The sequence below is a fragment of the Cricetulus griseus genome, chromosome X (genome assembly GCF_003668045.3).
Source record: "Cricetulus griseus strain 17A/GY chromosome X, alternate assembly CriGri-PICRH-1.0, whole genome shotgun sequence".
In the NCBI taxonomy this organism is placed as follows: Eukaryota; Metazoa; Chordata; class Mammalia; order Rodentia; family Cricetidae; genus Cricetulus; species Cricetulus griseus.
Window position 1 is genome coordinate 528252 of NC_048604.1, and position 22199 is coordinate 550450.

Consider the following 22199-nt stretch of genomic DNA (forward strand, 5'->3'; position numbering starts at 1 on the left):
TGTGGAGTACAGGTTTTCAAAGTATGACCTGATGATTCTCTGGATTTCTTCAGTGCCTGTTGTTATATCCCCCTTTCTTTTCTGATTTTGTTAATTAGCATTCTCTCTCTCTGCCTTTTGGTTAGTTTGGCTAGAGGTTTCTCTATCTTGTTGATCTTCTCAAAAACCAACTCTTTGTTTCATTGTTTCTTTATAATGTTTTCCTAGTTTCTAGTTTATTAATTTCAGCCCTTAGTTTGATTATTTCCTGTCATTTACTCCTCCATGGTTTGCTTCTTTTTGTTCTAAAGCTTTCAGTTGTTCTGTCAATTCTCTAGTGTGACTATTCTCCAGTTTCTTCATGTGGGCACTTAGTGCTATGAACTTTCATCATAGTTTGGATATGTTGTGTCTATATTCTCATTAAATTCTAGGAAGTCTATAATTTCTTTTTTTATTACTTCCTTAACCCAAGAATGGTGAAATTGGGTGTTATTCAATTTCCATGAGTTTGTAGGTTTTCTGCCATTTGTATTGCTGTTGAATTCTAATCTTAAAACGTGGTGGTCTGATAATATACATGGAATTATTTCAATTTTTTGTATCTGTGGAGGTTTGCTATGTTGCCAAGTATGTGGTCAACTTTAGAGAAGGTTCCTTGTGACACTGAGAAGCAGGTATGTTCTTTTGTGTTTGGATGGAATGTTCTATAATATTTGTTAATCCCAATTGGTCCGTAACTCTCTTAGACCTTTGTTTCTTTGTTAAGTTTCTGTCTGGTGGTCCTGTCTAGTGGTGAAAGAGGGTGTTAAAGTCTCCTACTGTAAGTGTGTGTGGTTTTATTTGTGGTTTGAGCTTTAGTAATGTTTCTTTTACAAATGTGGGATCCTTCATATTTGGGGCATAGATGTTGAGGATTGAGACCTCATCTTGATGGACTTTTCCTGTGATGAGTATGAAATGCCTTCTTCATCTCTTTTGATTGATTTTAGTTTGAAGTCTAATTTGTTAGATATTAGGATTGCTACACCAGCTAGTTTCTTGAGTCCATTTGATTGGAAAATCTTTTCCCAACCCTTTGCTCTGAAGTAACTCCTGTCTCTGAAGTTGAGGTGCGTTTCTTGTATACAGCAGAAGGATGGATTCTGTCTTCGTATCCATTCTATTAGCCTGTATCTCTTTATAGGCAGGTTAGGACTATTGACATTGAGGGATATTAATGTCCATTGTTCATTGGTTCTTCTTTGTTTTTGATTTATTGTTGGTGGTGTCATTGTGTATGGATTTTGCCCTCCTGTTTCTTTTCATGTTTGGTAAAGTTGGATTATCTATTGCCTATTTTGTGAGTATAGTCATCTTCGTTGGGTTGGGGTTTTCCCTCCAGAACTTTCTGTAGTGCTGGATTTGTGGATATGTATTGCTTAAATCTGGTTTTGTCATGGAATATCTTTTTTCTCCATCTATATTGATTGAAAGTTTGCTGGGTACAGTAGTCTGGGTTGGCATCCATGTTCCCTTATTGTTTGTAGGATATCTATCCAGGACCTCTGTCTTTCAAAGTTTCCATTGAAAAGTCAGGTGTGATTCTGATAGTTCTGCCTTTATATGTTACTTGCCCTTTTTCCTTTGCTGCTCTTAATATTTTCTCTTTATTCTGTAAGTTTGGTGTTTTGATTATTATGTGTCGGGGGGACTTCTTTTTGTGGTCCAGTCTGTTTGGTGTTCTGTAAGCTTCTTGCACTTTCATAGGCATATCCTTCTGTAGGTTGGGAAAGTTTTCTTCTATGATTTTGTTGAATAAGTTTCTGTACATTTGAGCTTATTTCTTCACCTTCTTCTATACCTATTATTCTTATATTAGGCCTTTTTATGGTGTCCCGTATTTGCTGGATATTTTGTGTTAGCTATTTGTTGGACTTGAGATTTTCTTTGGTCCATGACTGTGTATCCTCTAGCAAGTCTTCAACACCTGAGATTCCCTCTTCCATCTCTTATATTCTACTGTTTATACTCACATCCTTAGATCCTGATTGTTTGTCCAGCCCTTCTATTTCCAGCTTCCTCTCATTCTTTATTGCGTCTATTTCAGCTTTCATGCCTTGAACTGTTTTGAATGCTTCCTTCACTTGTTTGCTTGTTTTTTCTTTAGATTCTTTAAGAGAGTTACTTATTTCTTTATTTTTTGTTTGATTTTTTCTTCTATTTCTTTAAGAGATTTTCCTGTTTCCTCTTTAAGGGTCTCGAATGTCTTCATAAAGTAGATACATAGGTCTATCTCTTCTTCTTCTTCTGTGTTGTGACTTTTCAGATCTTGCTGGTGTGGAGTCCCTAGATTCTGGTGGTGCCGTGTTGTTCTTTCTGTTGTTGAGTGTGTTCTTATTCTGCCTTCTTCCCATCTCTTCTTCCAGTGGGTGTATATGTGGTCTCTCTATCTCCTCTTGTCACCCGGTGGTGTTTGTGGGCCAAGACTTCAATGTCTGCAGCTCTGGATGGTCTTGCTTCTCCTGGTAGTCTCACTCAGGAGTGGTCAGGCTGGTAGAGGGGGAAGGAAGGGTGAGGTATTTCCAGACTCAGGGAGGTTCTCCCTGTCTGGGTGGATCTACTTTATGCAGGCACAGGGCCAGAGAGATCCTGGGGTGATGGGGGCCTTGTGCAGGAGTAGGGCTCAGGAAAGGTTGGGGTGGCCAAGAGGGAAGGAAGCATGTTACATTCTTAATATTGGGAGCAGAGAAGCCCCAAAGTATTGCTAATAAATCTTGGTAGTACACATCTCTAATCTCAGCACTCATGAGGCTGAGCCAGGAAGATCACTGTAAGTTCTAGGCTAACCTGAGCTATAAAGTAAGACCCTGTATTTAAAAAAAATTGCCCCTTCTGACACCCATAAGTAAACACTGAGCTGAATTCTGGAATCCGGTTCCAGATAGGGAGGAGTGATGAGCAAAGGGGTCAGAACTAGACTGGAGAAACCCACATGGACAGCTAACCTGAACAAGGGGTTGTGCATAAACCCCAGAGTGATACCTGGGAAAACAGCATAGGACTGTTCCAGACCCCCTGAGAGAGGATGTTAGTTTGGAGATATGGGCAATCTATGTGGCCTCTGGTAGTGGATCAGTATTTATCCCTAGTACATGAATCGACTTTGGGAGTCCACTCCCCATAGAGGGATACTCTCCCAGCCTAGACACATGGGGGAGGGTCTAGGCTCTGCTCCAAATGATATGACAGAGTTTGAAGATCCCCCATGGAAGGCCTCACCATCCCTGGGAAGCAGAAAGGGGTTGGGATGGAGGGTTGAGGGAGCAGGGAAGGAGGGGAGGGAGAGGAAACATGAGATTGGCATGTAAAAGCTTGTTTCTAATTTAAAAATAGAATTAGCATTGAAATGAATCTATGGAACTTTACATTAAATTTTACAATTTCAGCATTGAATGTGTTTTATGCACTTATTCACATAAGGGCATGAGTTACTAAGAAGTATATAAAGTTAATTATTTTTCTAGGTCTAAAAATATTGCCCCTTCTAAATATATTTCAAACAAAATGTGCCACTTTTCAAAAGCCCAAATCTCCATGGTCACAGTTATTGGTATAGAGATAAGCAATTGATCCATGTATCCCATCCTCTTGGTTGTAGTTAATTGGCTTAAAGATGGATATCTTTTCTAACTTAAGCTGGGACAAAGAAAGAAATTCCCTCCTTTAGGACTTTAAAATTTTTGATAAAGGTAATCGTGTAACTTTTTAAGGACAAAGTCAAGTTCTCACTTCTTCATGGTTTCCTTGTGAACCCAAAATGTCCAGTATAATGGTTTGAATGAGAAATGTCCCTCATAGTCTCACTTGTTTGAACACTTGATCCCCATTTGTGATGATGTTTGGGGAGGTGATGGAGCTATTAGAACACAGATCCTTTCTAGAGAAAATATGTCACTGGGAATAGGCTTTGAGAATTTATACACATACCCACCCCTACCTCTAGTTAGCTTTCTCTACTTCCTTTGTGCAACCGAGACATGATCTCTCAAGTGCCTTCTCCAGATGCATGTGTCAGTGTCTTCCCTTCCATTATTGACATTTAACTCACTGGAACCATAAGCCAAAATAGACTCTTCCTTAAGTTGCCTTTGTTGATGCTATTTTATCACAACAAAAGGTGACTCTGGTTGTGTCAAATTGATAATAAAAACTAGCCAGGAAGGTTGGTGTAGGCTAAACATCCAGTATTACTATAATGTTCCTGTAGTTGGCTTTTTTTTTTTTTTTTTTTACTCTTTGGGAACCTGTCACTGTGGGGACCCAGCCCCCACGGGTTCTCTAAGAGTTGTTTTCCAGCATAATCACAGGTACCTCCTGTTTTCCCAACCTCACCCCACTAGGATCAATATCCTGTTGTGAACCCTTTGATCTGGGGTTTGTATAAGTTTGTATATAAGGCTGCTCCACAATAAAGGTGAGAGGCGTTCTCTCAGAAAGTGGACCAGGCATCTTGTCCTTCATCCAAATCTCTAGACTTTTGCCTGATACTTGGACTTAGTGGTGGCCAAGGGCAGCCACATGTCACCTTGCTCCCAAATAAATACACAGAGAGTTATTCTTACTTATGAATACCTGGCCTTAGCTTGGCATGTTTCTAGCCAGCTTTTCTAACTTAAATTATCCCATTTCTCTTTAACTATGTTTTACCTCTGGGCTTTTAGATTTCTTCCTTCCTTCCTTCCTTCCTTCCTTCCTTCCTTCCTTCCTTCCTTCCTTCCTTCCTCAGTGGCTGACTGTGTGGCTGGACCTAGTGGCCTCAGTCCTCCTTTTCTCAATCCTCCCTTCCCCATGTCTCTCCTCCTTTTTATTCTCTGCTTGGCAGCCCCACCTATTTCTGTCTGTTGCCTAGCGATTGGCATTTCAGCTCTTTATTAGACCAATCATGTGTTTTAGGCAGGCAAAGTAACACATCTTTACAGAGCTAAACAAATGTAGCATGAAAGAATGCAACACATCTTTGCATCATTAAACTAATATTTCACAACATAAACAAATGCAACACATCTTAAACTAATATTCCACAACAAGTTGCATATGCTTTGGAGGTACAGTATAATGTTTTAATACACAGTGTTTTAAAAGATAAATGTTATTTTATCATATGTATATAGTGTATGGTAATGGTATAATATATGATATTTAATACAGATACATATTGTACAATATTTAAAACAACTTGAACATATCTATGTCCTTGAACATTTTATCATTTCTTTTTTTAGGGGGGGTTCGAGACAGGGTTTCTCTGTGTAGCTTTTGGAGCCTATCCTGGCACTCGCTCTGGAGACCAGGGTGGCCTCGAACTCACAGAGATCGCCTGCCTCTGCTTCCTGAGTTCTGGGATTAAAGGCATCCACCACCACTGCCTGGCCTCATTTTATCATTTCTTATAGTGAGAGCTTTCAAAATCCTGAAAGTATATTTATTATGTTGAATCCATTAGCAACTATGGGCTTTAGTATGTTTCTGAGTTGACAGTAAACACACAAAAAGGACAATTTTATGCCTTCTTCCTTTAGGAGCTGAATATGAAGATCAGACAAGCCAAAGGGAGAAGGAAGATGATAAAGTTTTTCCTGGTGAAAGTCATACCTATGTTTGGCATGTCCTGAAAGAGAATGGCCCAATGACCTCTGACCCTCCATGTCTCACGTATTCATATCTATCTCATGTGGATCTGGTGAAGGATTTAAATTCAGGCCTCATTGGAGCTTTGCTAGTATGTAAAGAAGGTAACTATACAAAAAAAGGAGTTGATAATGAAACAGAGAAGGACAAACAGAATCTGTTGATTACTGTGAGCCTTTGAATTCTTTGCTCTGAAAAGGGTTTCTTTTCTCTGGAATTATACACTTAGAAAGGACAATGACCCAGTTTTTCTTATTTTTTTTATTAGTTCAAATTAGGAACAAGCTTGCTTCACATGTCAATCCTCCTCCCTCTCCCTCCTCTCTCCCCCAACTCCCCACCTGCCCCCCACCCCATCCACCCTCCACTCCCCAGGCAGGGTAGGGCCCTTGATGGTGGCTCCCCAAAGTCCACCACATCATCCTGGGCCAGGCCTAGGCCCTCCCCCATTTGTCCAGGCCAAGAGTGCATCCCTTCACGTGGGATGGGTTCAAAAAGTCCTTTTGTTTTGGTTTTGATTTTGGTTTTTCGAGACAGGGTTTCTCTGTGTAGCTTTTGGAGCCTATTCTGGCACTTGCTCTGGAGACCAGGCTGGCCTCAAACTCACAGAGATCCGCCTGCCTCTGCCTCCTCAGTGCTGGGATTAAAGGTATGCGCCACCACCGCTTGGCTCAAAGTCTCTTCTTACACCAGGGAAAAATACTAATCCAGTACCAGGGGCCCCCTAGAGTGCAGAGGCCTCCTTATTGACATCTATGTTCAGGGGTCTGGATCAGTCCTGTACTGGCCTCCAAGACAGCAGTCTGGGGTTCATGTGCTCCCCCTTGTTCAAGCCAGCTATTTCTGTGGGTTTCACCAGCCTGGTACCGACCCCTTTGATCTTCATTCCTCCCTCTCTGCAACTAGGTTCCAGAGGAGAATGACCCAGTTTTTTAAAGCAATAATATCATTTCTATGTGATTCATTGAACATTAGCTCAAGAACATCGAAGATCTATAATTAGGTCTCTGTTTCCAAATAATTGTTATATTCCACCTGAAGTCTGTGGGCTATCTCAGAAGTGTTTCTTTTCTTCTTTGTTTTTTTGAAAACTTTGAATATTCTTAAAAGTTTCATAGAGGCAAGCACATTTAGTTTGTGATCAGTGACATATTGATTGATTCAGGTGCTTATTTTGTCAACCAAAGGTATATAGAAATATGAGAAAGTAAGGATTTACTTATAACTTGTTATTCTAAAGATTATCTTAATTCTGTTCATCTGTTATTTAATTTATAATTTAATACCATAAACTTACAAAGAAGTAAACTTATAATTCTATTCTAATTATTTTATGGAAAATCAGCTTTATTAGAACCTTTTTGTTCCAGTTATCTATTGCTCAATAACTCAATCATTTGGTGGAACAATAATATGTTATTTCTGATAGTTTTCTTTAGTGTCATGGAATTTGGAACTGTCTTGTGTATGGATATGTAAGTTACAGTAAAAAAAAGTAGTCAGAGCTGAGATTACCTCAAAAGTATTTCATATGCCTTATATCTATGCTTGAAAGACTTAACTGAAATCATCTCCACATGATGTCTTTAGCATAAGCATTACAAGGGATTGAGACATTTTATCCGGTCTTAAGAAAGAGTCCATTGGAAGATGCATTACATTTCTAATCACTTCTATTTCATTCTGCTATATCATACCAAGCTGGTCCATAGGACTCCATATTTTATGGAGGATAGACAAAGAATCTAGGAACATGCTGTTTCTCAATAATAATGAGTGTGTTTCAGAGGAGGGGGAGAAGACTAAAGTTTATAATTACTTCGTTTAGAAACTTGGTATCTCTTATATTGAGTTCAGGTTCATAGCCAAAATGAATAACAAAGCAAAATCCACAATGTGTTATTTGTGTGATGTAAGGTATGGTTCCACATATAACATACAAGCAAGTTTACAAGCAAATAGTTTTTGTTGTTGTTTGTGTTTTTTTTTTCTGAGACAGGGTTTCTCTATGGCATTTTGGAGCCTGTCCTGGAACTAGTTCTTGTAGAGCAGGCTGGTCTCGAACTCACAGAGATCCACCTGCCTCTGCCTCCCAAGTGCTGGGATTAAAGGCATGTGCCACCACTGCCCAGCTTGCAAATAGTTTTTGGCAGAATTAAATTATCACTAGAGGTCTAGTTCTGGATAAGATGGAGTAAACACATTTTACTCTTTATCTTTGACTAAATTTAGTGATTTGACAAAAAAAAAACTTGAAAAAAATTACAACCTAACTCTTTGAAATTTCTAAAAGTAAGTGAAACAGGCTGTAGATAAGGGAAGTACCAGAATTCAAAGAACCAGCAAATTCATAGAAAGGTTAACCTTTTCTCCCCTGTAGGATTCTCTAACCTGTATTAAAAACATAGCTTGAAACTTGAAAATGAATGTTGTGCCTCTGGGAATGAGAAAGGTAACTGTTAGTGCTCAGAGGATAGGGAGAAATAACAGTTTTTCACTCCTTTCCTCTATTCTTTCATGTCCCAGCTCCAGCTATGTCTATTGTACAGATAATGACTGGCAACAAAAGCCAACAGGAATCAAAATCAAAGGAAGAGGATCTGGTTCAGATGTAACAGTTGACATCTTCTGGTTAAGGAACCAAAAAGAGATAGCTCTGAGCTTTCTACCCCAAAAAACTAGAAAATAAAAAGATAAGAAAAAAAGACCCCCACTATCTTCTCCCTTTACCATGTCCCCCTACTAGTCCCCTTTCCTCCACAGATAGTGGCATCCATCTTCTTGCTGATGACATAATTTTATTATTTTTCCTTGTGGCTGAATAAAACATGTGTGTGTGTGTGTGTGTGTGTGTGTGTATGTGTGTGTATCACAAAAAAAGGAAAAAGGAAAGATCTCCCATAAAGGTATTTAAAAGAATTTGAATTTGCCTCCAACTGGCATATACTTATGTAAAAGAGTAAAAACTTAAATATGCATTTTTAATACCTAGAAGAAGCAATAAAATATTATATGAAGATATATCACAAGGTTAAAATAGAGAAATTAAGACATTAAAATAAGGTATAAAAGGAGAAAGAGGGAAAAAATGCAAGAAAAAATTTAAAAAGATAATAAATTTATGTTTGAACATAAGTAATTATATTAAATGTAAATTATCTAAATACACTAAAACCAGAAACTATCATACTGTATATAAAAGAGCAAACTACTTTTATATTTTGTTTACAAGAAACACATTTCAAAAACAATAGCATAGATTACAAGCATAAAGGTGGAAAAAAGACATACAAAGCAAACATAAATATAAAGAAAATTAGAATACTATGAACACATAATCAAGAAAGAGTGACACTACCATAAGTATAGATATAAAGACCTATGCAATAGAAATGAGAGTTCAAAAATAAACCCATAAATGTATGGTCATTTGATTTGGTAGACACTAGCTTCTTCATAATTTTGGAAGACCTGGCTATACCCAGGCAAAACAAGTAATGAAATTGAGATTTCCCTCATATTACATATAAAATTTAACTCAAAATGTATCAAAGACATAAATATAACACACATAATTAAAAGAAAACAGAGTTAAGGTTTCATAACTATAGGTTTAGCAATAGTTTTTTAGATAACCCAGCAAGCTTTTGAGCTTTAAAGTCTATCAAGAAAATAGCCAAGCAGTGATGGTGCACACCTTTAATCCCAGCACTCGGGAGGCAGAGGCAGGTGGATCTCTGAGAGTTCAAGACCAGTCTGGTCTACAGAGTGAGTTCCAGAACAGACTCCAATGCTACATACACAGAGAAACCCTGTCTCAAAAAAAGTTTATCAAGAAAATAGCAAAGATAATGCTTAGAAAAGAAGAAAATATTTGCAAATCATATTTGATAAGTGAGTCATAACTGGATTATGCAAGGAAATCTTAAAGTCAATAATAAAAAGACAACTCAGTTTTAAAATGGGTAAACGATCTGTAAGGATATATATCCGAAGAAAATATGCAAATAGTCCCTGGAGATTTAGCTCAGTGGTAGAACCGTTACCTAGCTTGTGAAAGGCCCTAGTTTCCATCCCTGCCACAATAAAAATTTTAAAAAATCAGAAAAATATAGAAATGCCCAACAATCACACAAAAGACACAAATACCATTAGCCGTTAAGGAAAAGCATATCAAAATAAAAATGAGATACCACTTCATATCCACTAATATGGATCTATCTTTTTTTACAATAAGAAAAGTAAAGGCTGGAGAGATGACTCAGGATTTGCTGTTTTTGCAAATGACCTGAGTTTGGTTCCCAGCATATATGACAAGCAGCTCACAAACCCCTGGAATCTCCAGCTCTGGAGGGATCCAGTGCCCTCTTCTGGACTCCATGGGTACCTGCATTACACATAGACACACAAGTACACATAAATAAAAAATGAAATCTTTTAAAAAAAATAAGAAAAGTAGTAAATTTTGGGTATGTGAGAAATTTTAACCCTAATATTGCTTTAGAAGATGGTTTGGTGGTTCCTCAAATTTTTATAAACATATACCATATAATCTAATGATTTCTATATATAAGCACAAAAGAACAGAAAAACAAATACTCAAACAAAACCATGTAAATGAATGATCATGGCAGAACTAATCACAGAAGTTAACTAGAACAGGCAATGAGTTATGGTTAAAAAAAAAAGAAGGAATGGAGGGAGGGAGGAGAGGAGAGGAGAGGAAGGAAGGAAAGTCCCTCAACTAGCAAAAGAATGGTACTGCTCAATCTGATACCTTAAACAAAACAAAACAAAACCCTCCAGGTTAAACCAGGAGTGGTGCTATATGTCTATAATCCCAGTATTTGGGAGCTGGAGGCAGGCACATCAGGAATTTATGCCATCCTGTTACATAGCAAATCCAAGGGCAGCCTGAGATACATGAGCCTTGTCTCAAAAATAAAATTCTAAAAGATCAACAGCACCCTACAGTTAATCTCTCAGTGATGAAAAACTAAATGTTTTCATACTAATAAGACTTGGGACAAAACTAACTGCTTTTATTTGATATAGCATTAGCAATCTTGCCTACGATAAGATTAAAAGGCATAGATTGCAGTACTATTGTCCCTATTTACATAAAACATAATTATGTATAAAAATCCCAGAGAACTTTTAAACAAACTCCTATAAATAAGTTTAGGAGGTTTCCAGGACTCAAGATCAACATATAAAAATCAGTTGTACTCAACATACTATCAAAGAATAATTAGAAACAATTTTTTCATGTTCATCATTTTTATTTATTTTACATACTACCCAAAGTTTCTCCTCCCTCTTCTCCTTCTGCTCCCTACCCCCACCTCTCTTCTTACCCCTCCCCATCCACTCCTCCTCCATCTCCATTCATATGGGGTAAAGTCTTCCTTGGAAATCAACAAAGCATGGCATATCAAATTGAGGCGGGACCAAGCTCCTCCCCCTCCATCAAGGCTGAACACGGCATCCCACCATAGGGAATAGGTTCCAAAGAGCCAGCTCATGCAACAGGGATGGGACAGGTCCTGGTCCCACTGCTAGGGGCCCTACAAAAGACCAAGTTAAATAACTGTCACCCAGATGAGAGGGCCTAGGTTGGTCTCATGCCTGCCCCCTAGCTGTCAAGAGTCCATGAGCTCCCACAAGCTCAGGTCAGCTGTCTCTGAGTTTCCCCATTATGATCTTGACAACCCCTCCTTGCTCATATAATCCATGCACCCTCTCTTCACTGAACTCCAAGAGCTGGTACCAGTGCTTGGCTGTGGATCTCTGTATCTGCTTCCATCAGATATTGAATGAAGGTTCTATAATGACAATTGGGATAGTCACCAATATGATTGCAGAAAAAGACCCAGTTCAGGCACCCTCTCCACTACTGTAGGAGTCTTAGCTGGGGTAATCCTTGTAGGTCCTGGGAGTTTCCCTGGCACCAGGTTTCTCCCTAACCCCATAATGGCCCTCTCTATGAAGATATCTCTTTCATTTCTCTCCCTTCATTCCTGCCCCCAACTCGACCATCCTGATCCCCCATGTTCCCATCCCCCATACCCTTGCCTATACTCCCATCTGCCCTGAGATTACCCAAGACATCTCATCTAATTCCTCTTCTCAGGGAGACCCATGTGCTCCTCTTAGCATCCTCCTTATTACCTAGCTTCTCTGGGGCTGAGGATTATATAGTTATACTTTGTTTTACATGTAATATCCACTTATGACTGAGTACATACTGTGTTTGTCTTTCTGGGTCTGGGAAACAAAATTTTAAGAAGAATACAATTGCACTCAAAAATTTAAAACTAAAAAAAAAATGAACCATTGCCTGCAAATTTAAAACTACAGAATGTAAGTGAAAGAAAGCAAAGGCTTAAGTGGAGAAACACACTATTCTCATGGACGTTCTGATTAGTTTTTTTGTCAGCTTTACATAAACTACAGTCATATGAGAGAGGGAACCTCTGTTGAGGAAATACCTTCATACGGCTGGCCTGTAAGACATTTTCTTAATGATTGCTATGAGGGAACCCAGCCCACTGTGGGTGGTACCACCACTAGCAGGTGGTCCTGGATGCTATGGGAAAGCAGGCTGGACAAAGTATGGGGAGCAAGCCAGTAAGCAGTGTTCTTCCATGCTTCCTGCTTCAGTTTCTACCCTGACTTTTCTTCAGTGATGGACTACAACTGTAAGAAATTCTAGGTTAAATTTTTGTACATCAACAAGTTATATTTTAAAGTGGGAAATTACCAATATGGGGCCAAGTAGAAATATAAGGGTATTTAATAGGGAAAAGCTTTACTTACAGAGCGACCTAGCCAGCCAGCATGGCAGCAGTCTATACACAAGCCGAAAAGGGAAAACGAAAGTGAAATGCAGCCCTGACCCTCTCACTCTACGTCACCCTGACCATGTCATCGCAGGCATGGTCAGGCAGACCTGTAGCCAGCCCCTAAGCAGGCATGGTTACAGGTTCCCCTACAATTCCCCTTTTAGTCTAAAAGAGGATTAAAATTTAACAGTGCAAAGTATCCAAACTTAACAATCATAAAGGTGAAATATAAGAAGATACAACAATCTGCTTATGTCACATCCTAACTATATATTTTAACTAAACCCTAAAGTCATCTGAAAGATGTGTCCAAGCCTGAACACCTCCTTCCAATCCCAACCATAAACAATAAGAAGCTATCCCTAACTAGGTATATACACTATCCTAAATGACAACAATGGGGAAAGGGGATGTAGCACTCTCCAAGTTACTTCCTGCTGAAATGGGATAATGATATCCTTGTGGGGTCCTGTAGGAAGAAAATGTTAGTATAGTAAAAGTCTTGAATGAATTGTATCCAGTGCATGTTAGATGGGGTTTGGTTGATTGAAGATCTCGCTTGAAATCCTCAAGTTGATTGAAGTCAGTACCCAAAGCTCTGCTGGGAGTGTCAGTTGAAATGGAGTAAGTTGGATCCAATGCAGTCGAGGAGGTGTGGCCCATTTTCTTTCTGGGGTGTCCAGGGATTGCTGTCAGGCAAGTCTTCATTGGCTGTGTGGGACTCAAACATAAACAGTTAGCAGAGAAATGTTTGCTTGTGTATGTACACATGCTGGGGAAGGCAACCATGGGAGCATAACAATTATGAGAGGGTGCACACCTTGAAAGAAAGATCCAAGAGAAAACAAAGACAGTCCCCAAATTCTTTTATTCTGTATTACATCAATTGGCTTCTTGATAAAATACAGAAACTCTAAAGTTTAGTTAAACAACGTGCTTGGATTTTAGAGGAGGAAAGCCAAATCCACCTCCAAATCCAGCATTGGTTTAATTGAATAGGGACTAGGAAATAAAGAGAAATAGAGTTCTCTGAGAGACAGCTGTAAAGTTTACTATGTTCCTGTTGAAATGGAGACGTGTGCCAGACACACTGTGGCCTATGGGCTGAAGATAGATGCCCCAACGTTACAGCGGAACTTTGGGTGACTGTCCAGGTAGCGAGATGTCCTGTCAATTCTAGAGTTTATATAGTATCCTTCTGTGGTCTTTGATAGAGTTGAGGACAGATAGTTGTGGTTATAGTTTTCTTCAGTTATTATAAAAGATAAGTTACCGTTGTTTTTATTAAGACAGAAAAGAGGAGATGATGGGGAATGTACTGTGTATGTTTATCTTATTGATTGTTAAATAAAATACTGGTTGGCCAATGAGACAGCAAGTTAGACAGGACTAGGAGCCAAAGAGGATTCTGAGAAATGTAGTAGAGAAGTAGTAATCCAGGCAGGAAGTGACATAGCAAGGAGACTCATATTTAAAAGAAAGAGAAACAGGAAATGTCCCCCTTTTCCCCTTCCTCCTCCAGCAGCACAATGTGATCCATCGGCAAGAAGGGACACCAATAAGGCGTCTGATAAGATAAGTCTTATAAAATATATAGATTTATGATAATTAAGACTGAGCTAACAGATGAGGAATCCTAGTCATTGGCCAAGCAGCTTTGAACCTAACACAAGTTTCTGTGTATTCATTTGGGCCTAACTCAGGCGGGCGGCTGGTGTAAAGCTCACACGTGGCGGTAGGGCTCAGGCGGCTTTTGGCAGAAAGATTTATCTTAACAATACTTCAAGTTTGACTGATATTACATTAAAGGTGTACATTGGCAAGAACAGGTATCTTTACTATTTTGAATCTTGTAGCCCACTGTTAAAGTTTGCTTTCTATTGCTGTGATAAACACCATGACCAAAAGTAAGTTAGGGTGTTCAGCTTACAGTTGTTAAATTAGTTAAACATATTTTTACTAAATAATAGAGTTTATTAATCACTCTTCCCTAATTTATAACTTATTATATAGCTGAACTATTATTACACATTCCTCACAAGTTAATGAAATAGGATAGACAGGCCAGTAGATCCACAAAAAGTTGATTTGATATAAAATACAGTCAATGGAGAAAGGGTAATTTCTTTATAAATGGTATTAGAATAACTGGATATTCATATGCAAAAATGAATCACAACTAAATCATACTCCTTATACAAACATTACAACAAAACAGATCAATGTCTTAAAATATAAAATGTAATACTTTAATTTTTTAAAGAAACTTAGCAGAAAGTCTTCATTATTGGGAAAAGAGGGTTCTAAAACTGATTCCAAAATGCCATTAAAAGTCACACCAAAAAGAAAACATGAAAGTGGGAGGGGGAATTGTTGTAAAGAAAGGTATCAGTAGCAGAGGATGACATGAGTGAGTGGTAGGTAAAATGACTACTATTCATTATATACATGTATGAAGCTGCCAACAAATTGAAAAATGTGAGTGTATAAACTGGACAGTGTCAAAATAAATAACTTTTGCTTTGTAAAATACACTGTTAGGAGAATGGGGAGGAAATCCAGACATGGCAACACATCTGTACCAACATACAAATGTACACACACACAGAGAGACATACATACACACACACCATGCAAACATATACGCACAATTAAAAAATTATATTGATAAATGTTTAAAATGTGAGTTTAGTTGTTTTTTAACCCATAATTTTTACTCCTTTGCAATTACATATGTATAAAAGTTATAAGAGCAATAGAGGATTGCTACATTAATTGCCCAAATACACATTTCATTAACAATGCTTATGGTTTTGTTATTTTCTGCTATGAAATCTATCTATCTAGCTATTGATCAATCTATTAATAAATCTGTATCCATGTATATTATTTGGGCTTGTATTTTTTGTTTTAAATTCCATTTTCTAGCAATTCAGTTTTTTTTAATTTTACAAAAGTAACGATTTAGAAGAAATTGGAAACTCACGCAAATAACTGTTAATTTTCAAACCTGGGACAAATGGCTGAGGTACCTATTTAACATATCAAGCCAGAGCTGGCCTCTAGGTTCTCCCAGGATCCCTCAGTCCCTACCTGTTACAGGGTATGGCTTACCTACTCTGACCTTTACCCTGAACTCTCTAGCCAGGGTCTGGGCTACCCTTTCCCCACAGGCTCTTCCCTATATAATCCAGACATTTTGGTTACCCTTCCATTTTGGACCTTTGGCCTCCTGGCTACTGCACTTGGTTACCCTCTCCTCTCTTCTCCCTTCCCCTCCCCCTCTACCACATGGCTCAGCTCAGTTTGGTCACGTCCTTTCTGGACTCTCCCAGGTGTCCTTACCTCTGGCTATATTCTCCCACATAGCTATAATAAAGTTTCTCCTCCAACATATGTAGGAGCAATTTATATCCTTTCCTTTTCTTTTTTTTCATTCAATAGCCACATTTTTCATTTTAGAAACATCAATTTAAAGGACCTTACATCAAAGAACATTACAGCAAATAAACATTAGGAAAAGGACTTCATTTTTTCATTTTTTGTTTTTTGATTTCATTTTACATTCCAACCACAGTTCTCCCTCCTACCCCCCCTTGCCTCCTCCCACCCCCCTCACCTCCACTCTAGCCCACACCCAGTCCACTCCTCCTCACAGGTAAGGGCTCCCATGAGAGTCAACAAAGTCTGACACTATAGGTTGGGACAGGGTCAGGCCCCTCTCCCATACATCAAGACTGAGCATGGCATTCCGCCATAGGGAATGGCTCCAACAAGCTAGCTCATGTACCAGGTTTGTATTGTGGTCCTATTGCCAGGGGTCCCTCAGCTAGTCCAAGCTTCACAACTGCCTCCCACATATGGAAGGCCTAGATCAGTCCTATGGGCACTCCATATCTGTCCATCTAGAATTCATGAGTTTCCACGAGTTTGGTTCAGCTGTCTCAGTAGATTTCTCCATCCTGATTTTACCTCCCTTGCTCAGCTACTCTAATTTAAGCATTTGTTTTAATGCTTAAATGATTTGTGAAGAAATGGCTCCTCCTTGTGGCAATTTTGTACAATAGCATTTGAAATGGAAGATAAATGCTCTCACTTCTTTTTCAGGAAGTCTGTCCAAAGAAAGAACACAGATGCTGCATCAATTTGTACTACTTTTTGCTGTGTTCGATGAAGGTAAGTGAGATTCAAATATATAACAACTACATTTATCCCACATTGGAGAATGTGGGCTCCATATGTTCAAAAAACAGATGATGTTGATTATAGGAAGACCACAAACTGTATTACTGCTCAGGTATGAAGGAAATGGGGGATGAGAATGACTTTAAGACAAAAATGCAACCTAAGTTCCAATTGCATCTATGAAGTAAAAAGACAGAGCAACTTGGTTTTAGGTAATAAATACTTTTGCCTCTACTTCTTAAATATCTTTTAAAATCTTCTGTTCCATTTTAATCATTTATTTGAATGACTTTGGGGAGTGTCCATGCCATGGTGCTTGTGTGGAGGTCAAAGGACAACTTTCAGAAATCAGTTCTCTCCTTCACCATGTGGGTTGCAGTCAGATCACTGGGCTTGGTGGCAGGGACCTTTACCCACTGAGAATTCTTGCTAGCCCCTAAATAGCTTCTTTTTATAATTGTCTATTTCTAAGTAAACAACAATGGACAAATTACTTAACTCTCTCTCTCTGCCTTATCTTCCTCACATCTAAAATTAAAATAGTAGTATTTTTCATAGGATTGTTGTAGGGATTAATTGATTTCACTTAAGTAATTCAGAACACTGTGTGACAGAATAGGTTATATAATTCTCTCTCCCCTTTTATCCATTTGCACTATTATCTTCTTATTTGAGGCCACATCATTTTTATCCTGACAAGTCTCTTTTTGATTTTCACATTCTATTTTTTATAGCTTATTTTTTTCTTTAAGTTTCATTCTACATTCCAACCCCAGTTCTCTCTCCCATCCCTCCTCCTGCCCTTCCTCACCTCTCCCTGCAGCCCACCCCCTATCCACTCCTCCCAACAGATAAGGGCTCCCATGAAGAGTCAACAAAGTCTGGCACATAAAGGTGGGGCAGGACCAAGCCTCTCTACCATGCATTAAAGCTGAGCACGGCATCCCACCATAGGGGATGGGCTCCAACAAGCTAGCTCATGCACCAGGGACAGATCCTGTTCCTACTGCCAGGGGCCCCTCAGATAGTCCAAGCTTCACAACTGTCTCCCACATATGGAGGGCCTAGTTCAGTCCTCTGGAGTCTCATGAGCTTGGTTCAGCTGTCTCTGTAGATTTCTCCATTGTGATCTTGACCTCATTTGCTCACGTATGCTCTCCTCCCTCTCTTCTAATGGATTCCTGGAGTTTAGCCTCATGCTTGGCTGTGGATATCTGCATCTGGTTCCATTTTTTAATAAAGCAGCCCAAGTAATTTTCAGTGCTTGAGATTTTGTTAGTTTTGCAGAGGAGGTTGAGAAACCTTCAAGTTCCTGGGGTTTCCTTCCTACAAAATGGGATGAAGCAATTTATGATAGGGCAAGGACTAACAATCCTTTTAAATCTAAAATCTAACTTGAAAAATGAAATTCTTGTGGCTCAAACTAGCCAGTATTCTTCCTTCCCCTAGTATCATGTTCTATTATTCTTTCCCACTATCATTATGAACAAACATAGGGAGGGAGAACTTGTTTGAAAAAAATGTAATTTTCTTCTAAGTGACTCTGAGTTTGTGCCTACTCTGTTGACAAAAATTCAGAGTATGAATAGTCAATGTCACAAAGGAGGAAAGGGGGGAGCAAATTCATGAAACAGAGCTCAGTTGACTTACCCACCATCTCCCCCACTTCACCAGGGAAGAGCTGGCATTCAGAAACAAAGGACTCCTTCACACAGGCTATGGATTCAACATCTACTGTAGCCTGGCCTAAAATGCACACAGTGAACGGCTATGTAAACAGGTCTCTGCCAGGTATGTACGGGACTACTCAACAATCATCAGGGTTTTGGGAATTCAAACCATAACTCTTTTCTCCAGCTCTCAGAAAGTTCTGCATCCAAGTAAAAAGTCCACTAAATTCTAGCCTCTGTTTTTTTGTTGCTTGTTCATTTAAATATAGCAGCTGATTCCTCCTTACGTTGCCCCAAAATTAAGGCTCTTTCTTTTTGCTTAAATGAGTAGACTTTCAGGACGAACATATATTTAAGAGGAACTGGAAACATGAGACCAATATGCAAAGACAAAAAAGTAACCCCAAAGGAGACTTTCAGGATGAACAGATATTTAAGAGGAACTGGAAAGATGAGAGGAATATACAAAGATAATAAAAAAATCTCAAGGACAAAAAAACCAATGAGAACAAGTAGATGTTCATAAAATTAGAAATATGATTGTCAAAATACAAACAATGGCAAGTAGAGAAAATCTCCAATAAAGTAAAATCAAAAGAGTTTAAAAAGTTGAGAATACATTTTATTTTTTATGTATTTTTAAATTTCATTTCACATCCAACCACAGTTCTCCCTCCCATTCCTCCTCCCACCCCCTTTGCCTCCCTCCCATCCCACCCCCCAGCCACTCCACACATAGGGTAAGGCTTCCCAAGAGAAGTAAACAAAGCCTGGCACATTAAGTTGAGGCACGACAAAGCTCCTTCACACTGCATTAAAGCTGAGCATGGCATCCCACCATAGGGAATGGGCTCCACCAAGCTAGCTCATGCACCAAAGATGGATAGTGGTCCTACTGCCAGGGGCCCCTCAGATAGTCCAAGCTTCACAACCATCTCCCGTATCAGAGGGCCTAGTTTAGTATCCTAGATGCTCCCTGGCTGTCTATATAGAGTTCATAAGTTTTAACAAGCTTGATTCAGCTGTCTCTGTAGATTTCCATGTCCTTGAAATCCCTTGGAAATATACTCCCTCTGCCCTCACTTCCACTAGATTCCTGGAGCTAAGCCTGGTGCTGGGTTGTGGATCTCTGCATCTGGTTCTATCAGTTACTGGATGATGATGATGGCTCTATGATTATAGTTGAGGCATTCACCAGTCTGATTATAGGAAAAGGCAAGTCCAAGCACCCTCTCCACTTTTGTTAGGAGACTTAGCTGGGATCATCCTTGTGGATTCCTGGGAGTTTCCCTAGCACCAGGTTTCTCCCTAACCCCATAATGGCTCCCTCTGTCAAGATATCTCTTTCATTGCTCTCCCTCTCAGTCACTCCCTCGACTTGACCATCCCATTCCCTCATGTTCTCATCCCCATCCCCTCCCCTCTACTGTCTCCCTCACCCCCAGTTTACCCAGGAGATCTTATCTAATTTCCCTTCCCAGAGTGATCAATGTATCCCTCTTAGGGTCCTCCTTGTGACCTAGCCTCTTTAGAGCTGTGGATTGTTGACTGGTTATAATTTGATTCTATCTGCTATTCACATATGAGTGCATATATAACATGTTTGTCATTCTGAGTCTGAGTTACCTCACTCAGGCTGGCTTTTTCTAGTTCTACCCATTTGCCTGCAAATTTCATGATGTGATTGTTTTTTACAGCTGAGTAAGACTCCATTGTGTAAATTACCACAGTTTCTTTATCCATTCTTTGAGTGAGGGGCATCTAGGTTGTTTCCAGATTTTGACTATTATGAACAATGCTGTTATGAACATAGCTGAGCAAGTGTCTTTGTGATATGATTGAGCATCCTTTTGGTATATGCCCAAGAGTGGTAAGTAGATTGACTCTCATTTTTTTCTGAGAAACCACCATACTGATTTCCAAAGTGGCTGTACAAGTTTGCACTTCCACCAGCAGTGGAGGAGTGTTTTCCTGACTCCACATCCTCTCCAACATAAGCTGTCCTCAGTATTTTTTTATCTTAGCCATTCTGACAGGTGTAAAATGGTATCTCAGAGTTGTTTTGATTTGCATTTCCTTGATGATTAAGGATGTTGAGCAATTCCTTAAATGTCTTTTGGCCATTTGAGTTTCTTCTGTTGAGAATTCTCTGTGTAGCTCTGTACCCCCATTTTAAAAATTGAACCATTTGGTATTTGGATGTTTAGTTTCTTGAGTTCTTTATATATTTTGGAGATCAGCCCTCTGTCAGATGAGGGTTGGTGAAGATCTTTTCCCATTCTATAGGCTGTTTGTTTTGTCTTATGGACAGTGTCCTTTGCCTTACAGAAGCTTCTCAGTTTCAAAAGGTCCCATTAATTGATTGTTGCTGTCAGTGTCTATACTACTGATGTTATATATAGGAAGCAGTCTCCTTCCGCTTTTTCTCCTTCCGGTAATTAATTGAATTAATTACCAATTAATTCAAGGGCATTTCCCACTTTGTCTTCTAATAGGTTCAGTGTAGCTGGATTTATGTTGAGATCTTTGATCCATTTTGACTTATGTTTTGTGCAAGGCGATAGGCTTGGTCTAACTGCAGTCTTCTACATGTCTGCAACCAGTTATGCCAGCACCATTTGTTGAAGATGTTCTCTTTGTTCCATCATTTAAATTTGGATTGTTTGTCAAAAATCAGGTGTTCATAGGTGTGTGGGGTAATATCAGGGTTTTCACTTCTATTCCATTGGTCTACCAGTCTATTTTTGTGCCAATACCAAGCTGTTTTCAGGACTATAGCTCTGTAATAGAGCTTGAAGTCAGGGATGGTGATGCCTCCAGAAGTTCCTTTATTGTATAGGGATGTTTTGGCTATCCTGGGTCTTTTGTTTCTCCATATAAAGTTGAGAATTGTTCTTTCAAGGTCTGTGAAGAATTGTGTTGGGATTTTGATGGGGATTGCATTGAATCTGTAGATTGCTTTTGGCAAGATTGCCATTTTTACTATGTTGATCCTACCTATCCAAGAGCATGGGAGATCTTTCCATTTTCTGGTATCTTCTTTAATTTCTTTCTTTAGAGACTCAAAATTCTTATGGTACAGGTCTTTCACATTTTTGGTTAGTGTTACCCCAAGGTACTTTATGTTGTTTGTGGCAATTGTAAAGGGTTATGTTTCTCTGATTTCTTTCTCCACCAATGTGTCATTGGTGTATAGTAGGGCTACGGATTTTTTTGAGTTAATCTTGTATCCTGCCACTTTGCTGAAGGTGTTTATCAGCTGTAGGAGTTCCCTGGTAGAGTTTTTCGGGTCACTAATGTAGACTATCATATCATCTGCAAATAGTGAGAGTTTGACTTCTTCCTTTCCGATTTGTATTCCCTTGATCTCCTTTTGTTGTCTTATTGCTCTAGCTAGAACTTCAAGGACAATATTGAAGAGGTATGGAGAGAGTGGACAGCCTTGTCTTATCCCCTATTTTAGAGGAATTGGATCGAGTTTCTCTCCATTAAATTTGATGTTGGCTGTTGGCTTGCTGTATATTGCTTTTATCATGTTGAGGTATGTTCCTGTTATCCCTGATTTCTCCAAGACCTTTATCATGAAGGGGTGTTGGATTTTGTCAAATTCTTTTTCAGCATCTAGTGAGATGATCATGTGTTAAGCCTACTTGATCATGGTGGATGATTTCTCTGATAATGATCTTGTATTTGATTTGCTAGGATTTTATTGAGAATTTTTGCATCAATGTTCATGAGGGATATTGGTCTGTAGTTCTCTTTCTTAGTTGTGTCTTTGTGTGGCTTGGGTATCAAGGTTATTGTAGCCTCGTAAAAAGAGTTTGGCAATGTCCCTTCTGCTTCTATTTTG

General features: G+C 39.0%; 1 protein-coding gene across 10 annotated transcripts in view; it reads left to right on the forward strand.

Annotated features, from left to right (window-relative positions):
* F8 (coagulation factor VIII) overlaps positions 1 to 22199 on the forward strand; it is a 148975-nt gene that overhangs the window by 25998 nt on the left and 100778 nt on the right. For all 10 annotated transcript variants that reach the window (XR_003488308.1, XR_003488309.1, XM_027432495.2 and 7 more), the window contains 3 exons: positions 5541 to 5753; positions 16602 to 16670; positions 18354 to 18470. Coding sequence is in view for 8 of the 10 variants with exons in the window: in XM_027432495.2 (XP_027288296.1) it covers positions 5541 to 5753; positions 16602 to 16670; positions 18354 to 18470 (399 nt within the window). In the remaining 2 variants the exon portion in view is untranslated. The remainder of the gene's footprint in view (positions 1 to 5540; positions 5754 to 16601; positions 16671 to 18353; positions 18471 to 22199) is intronic.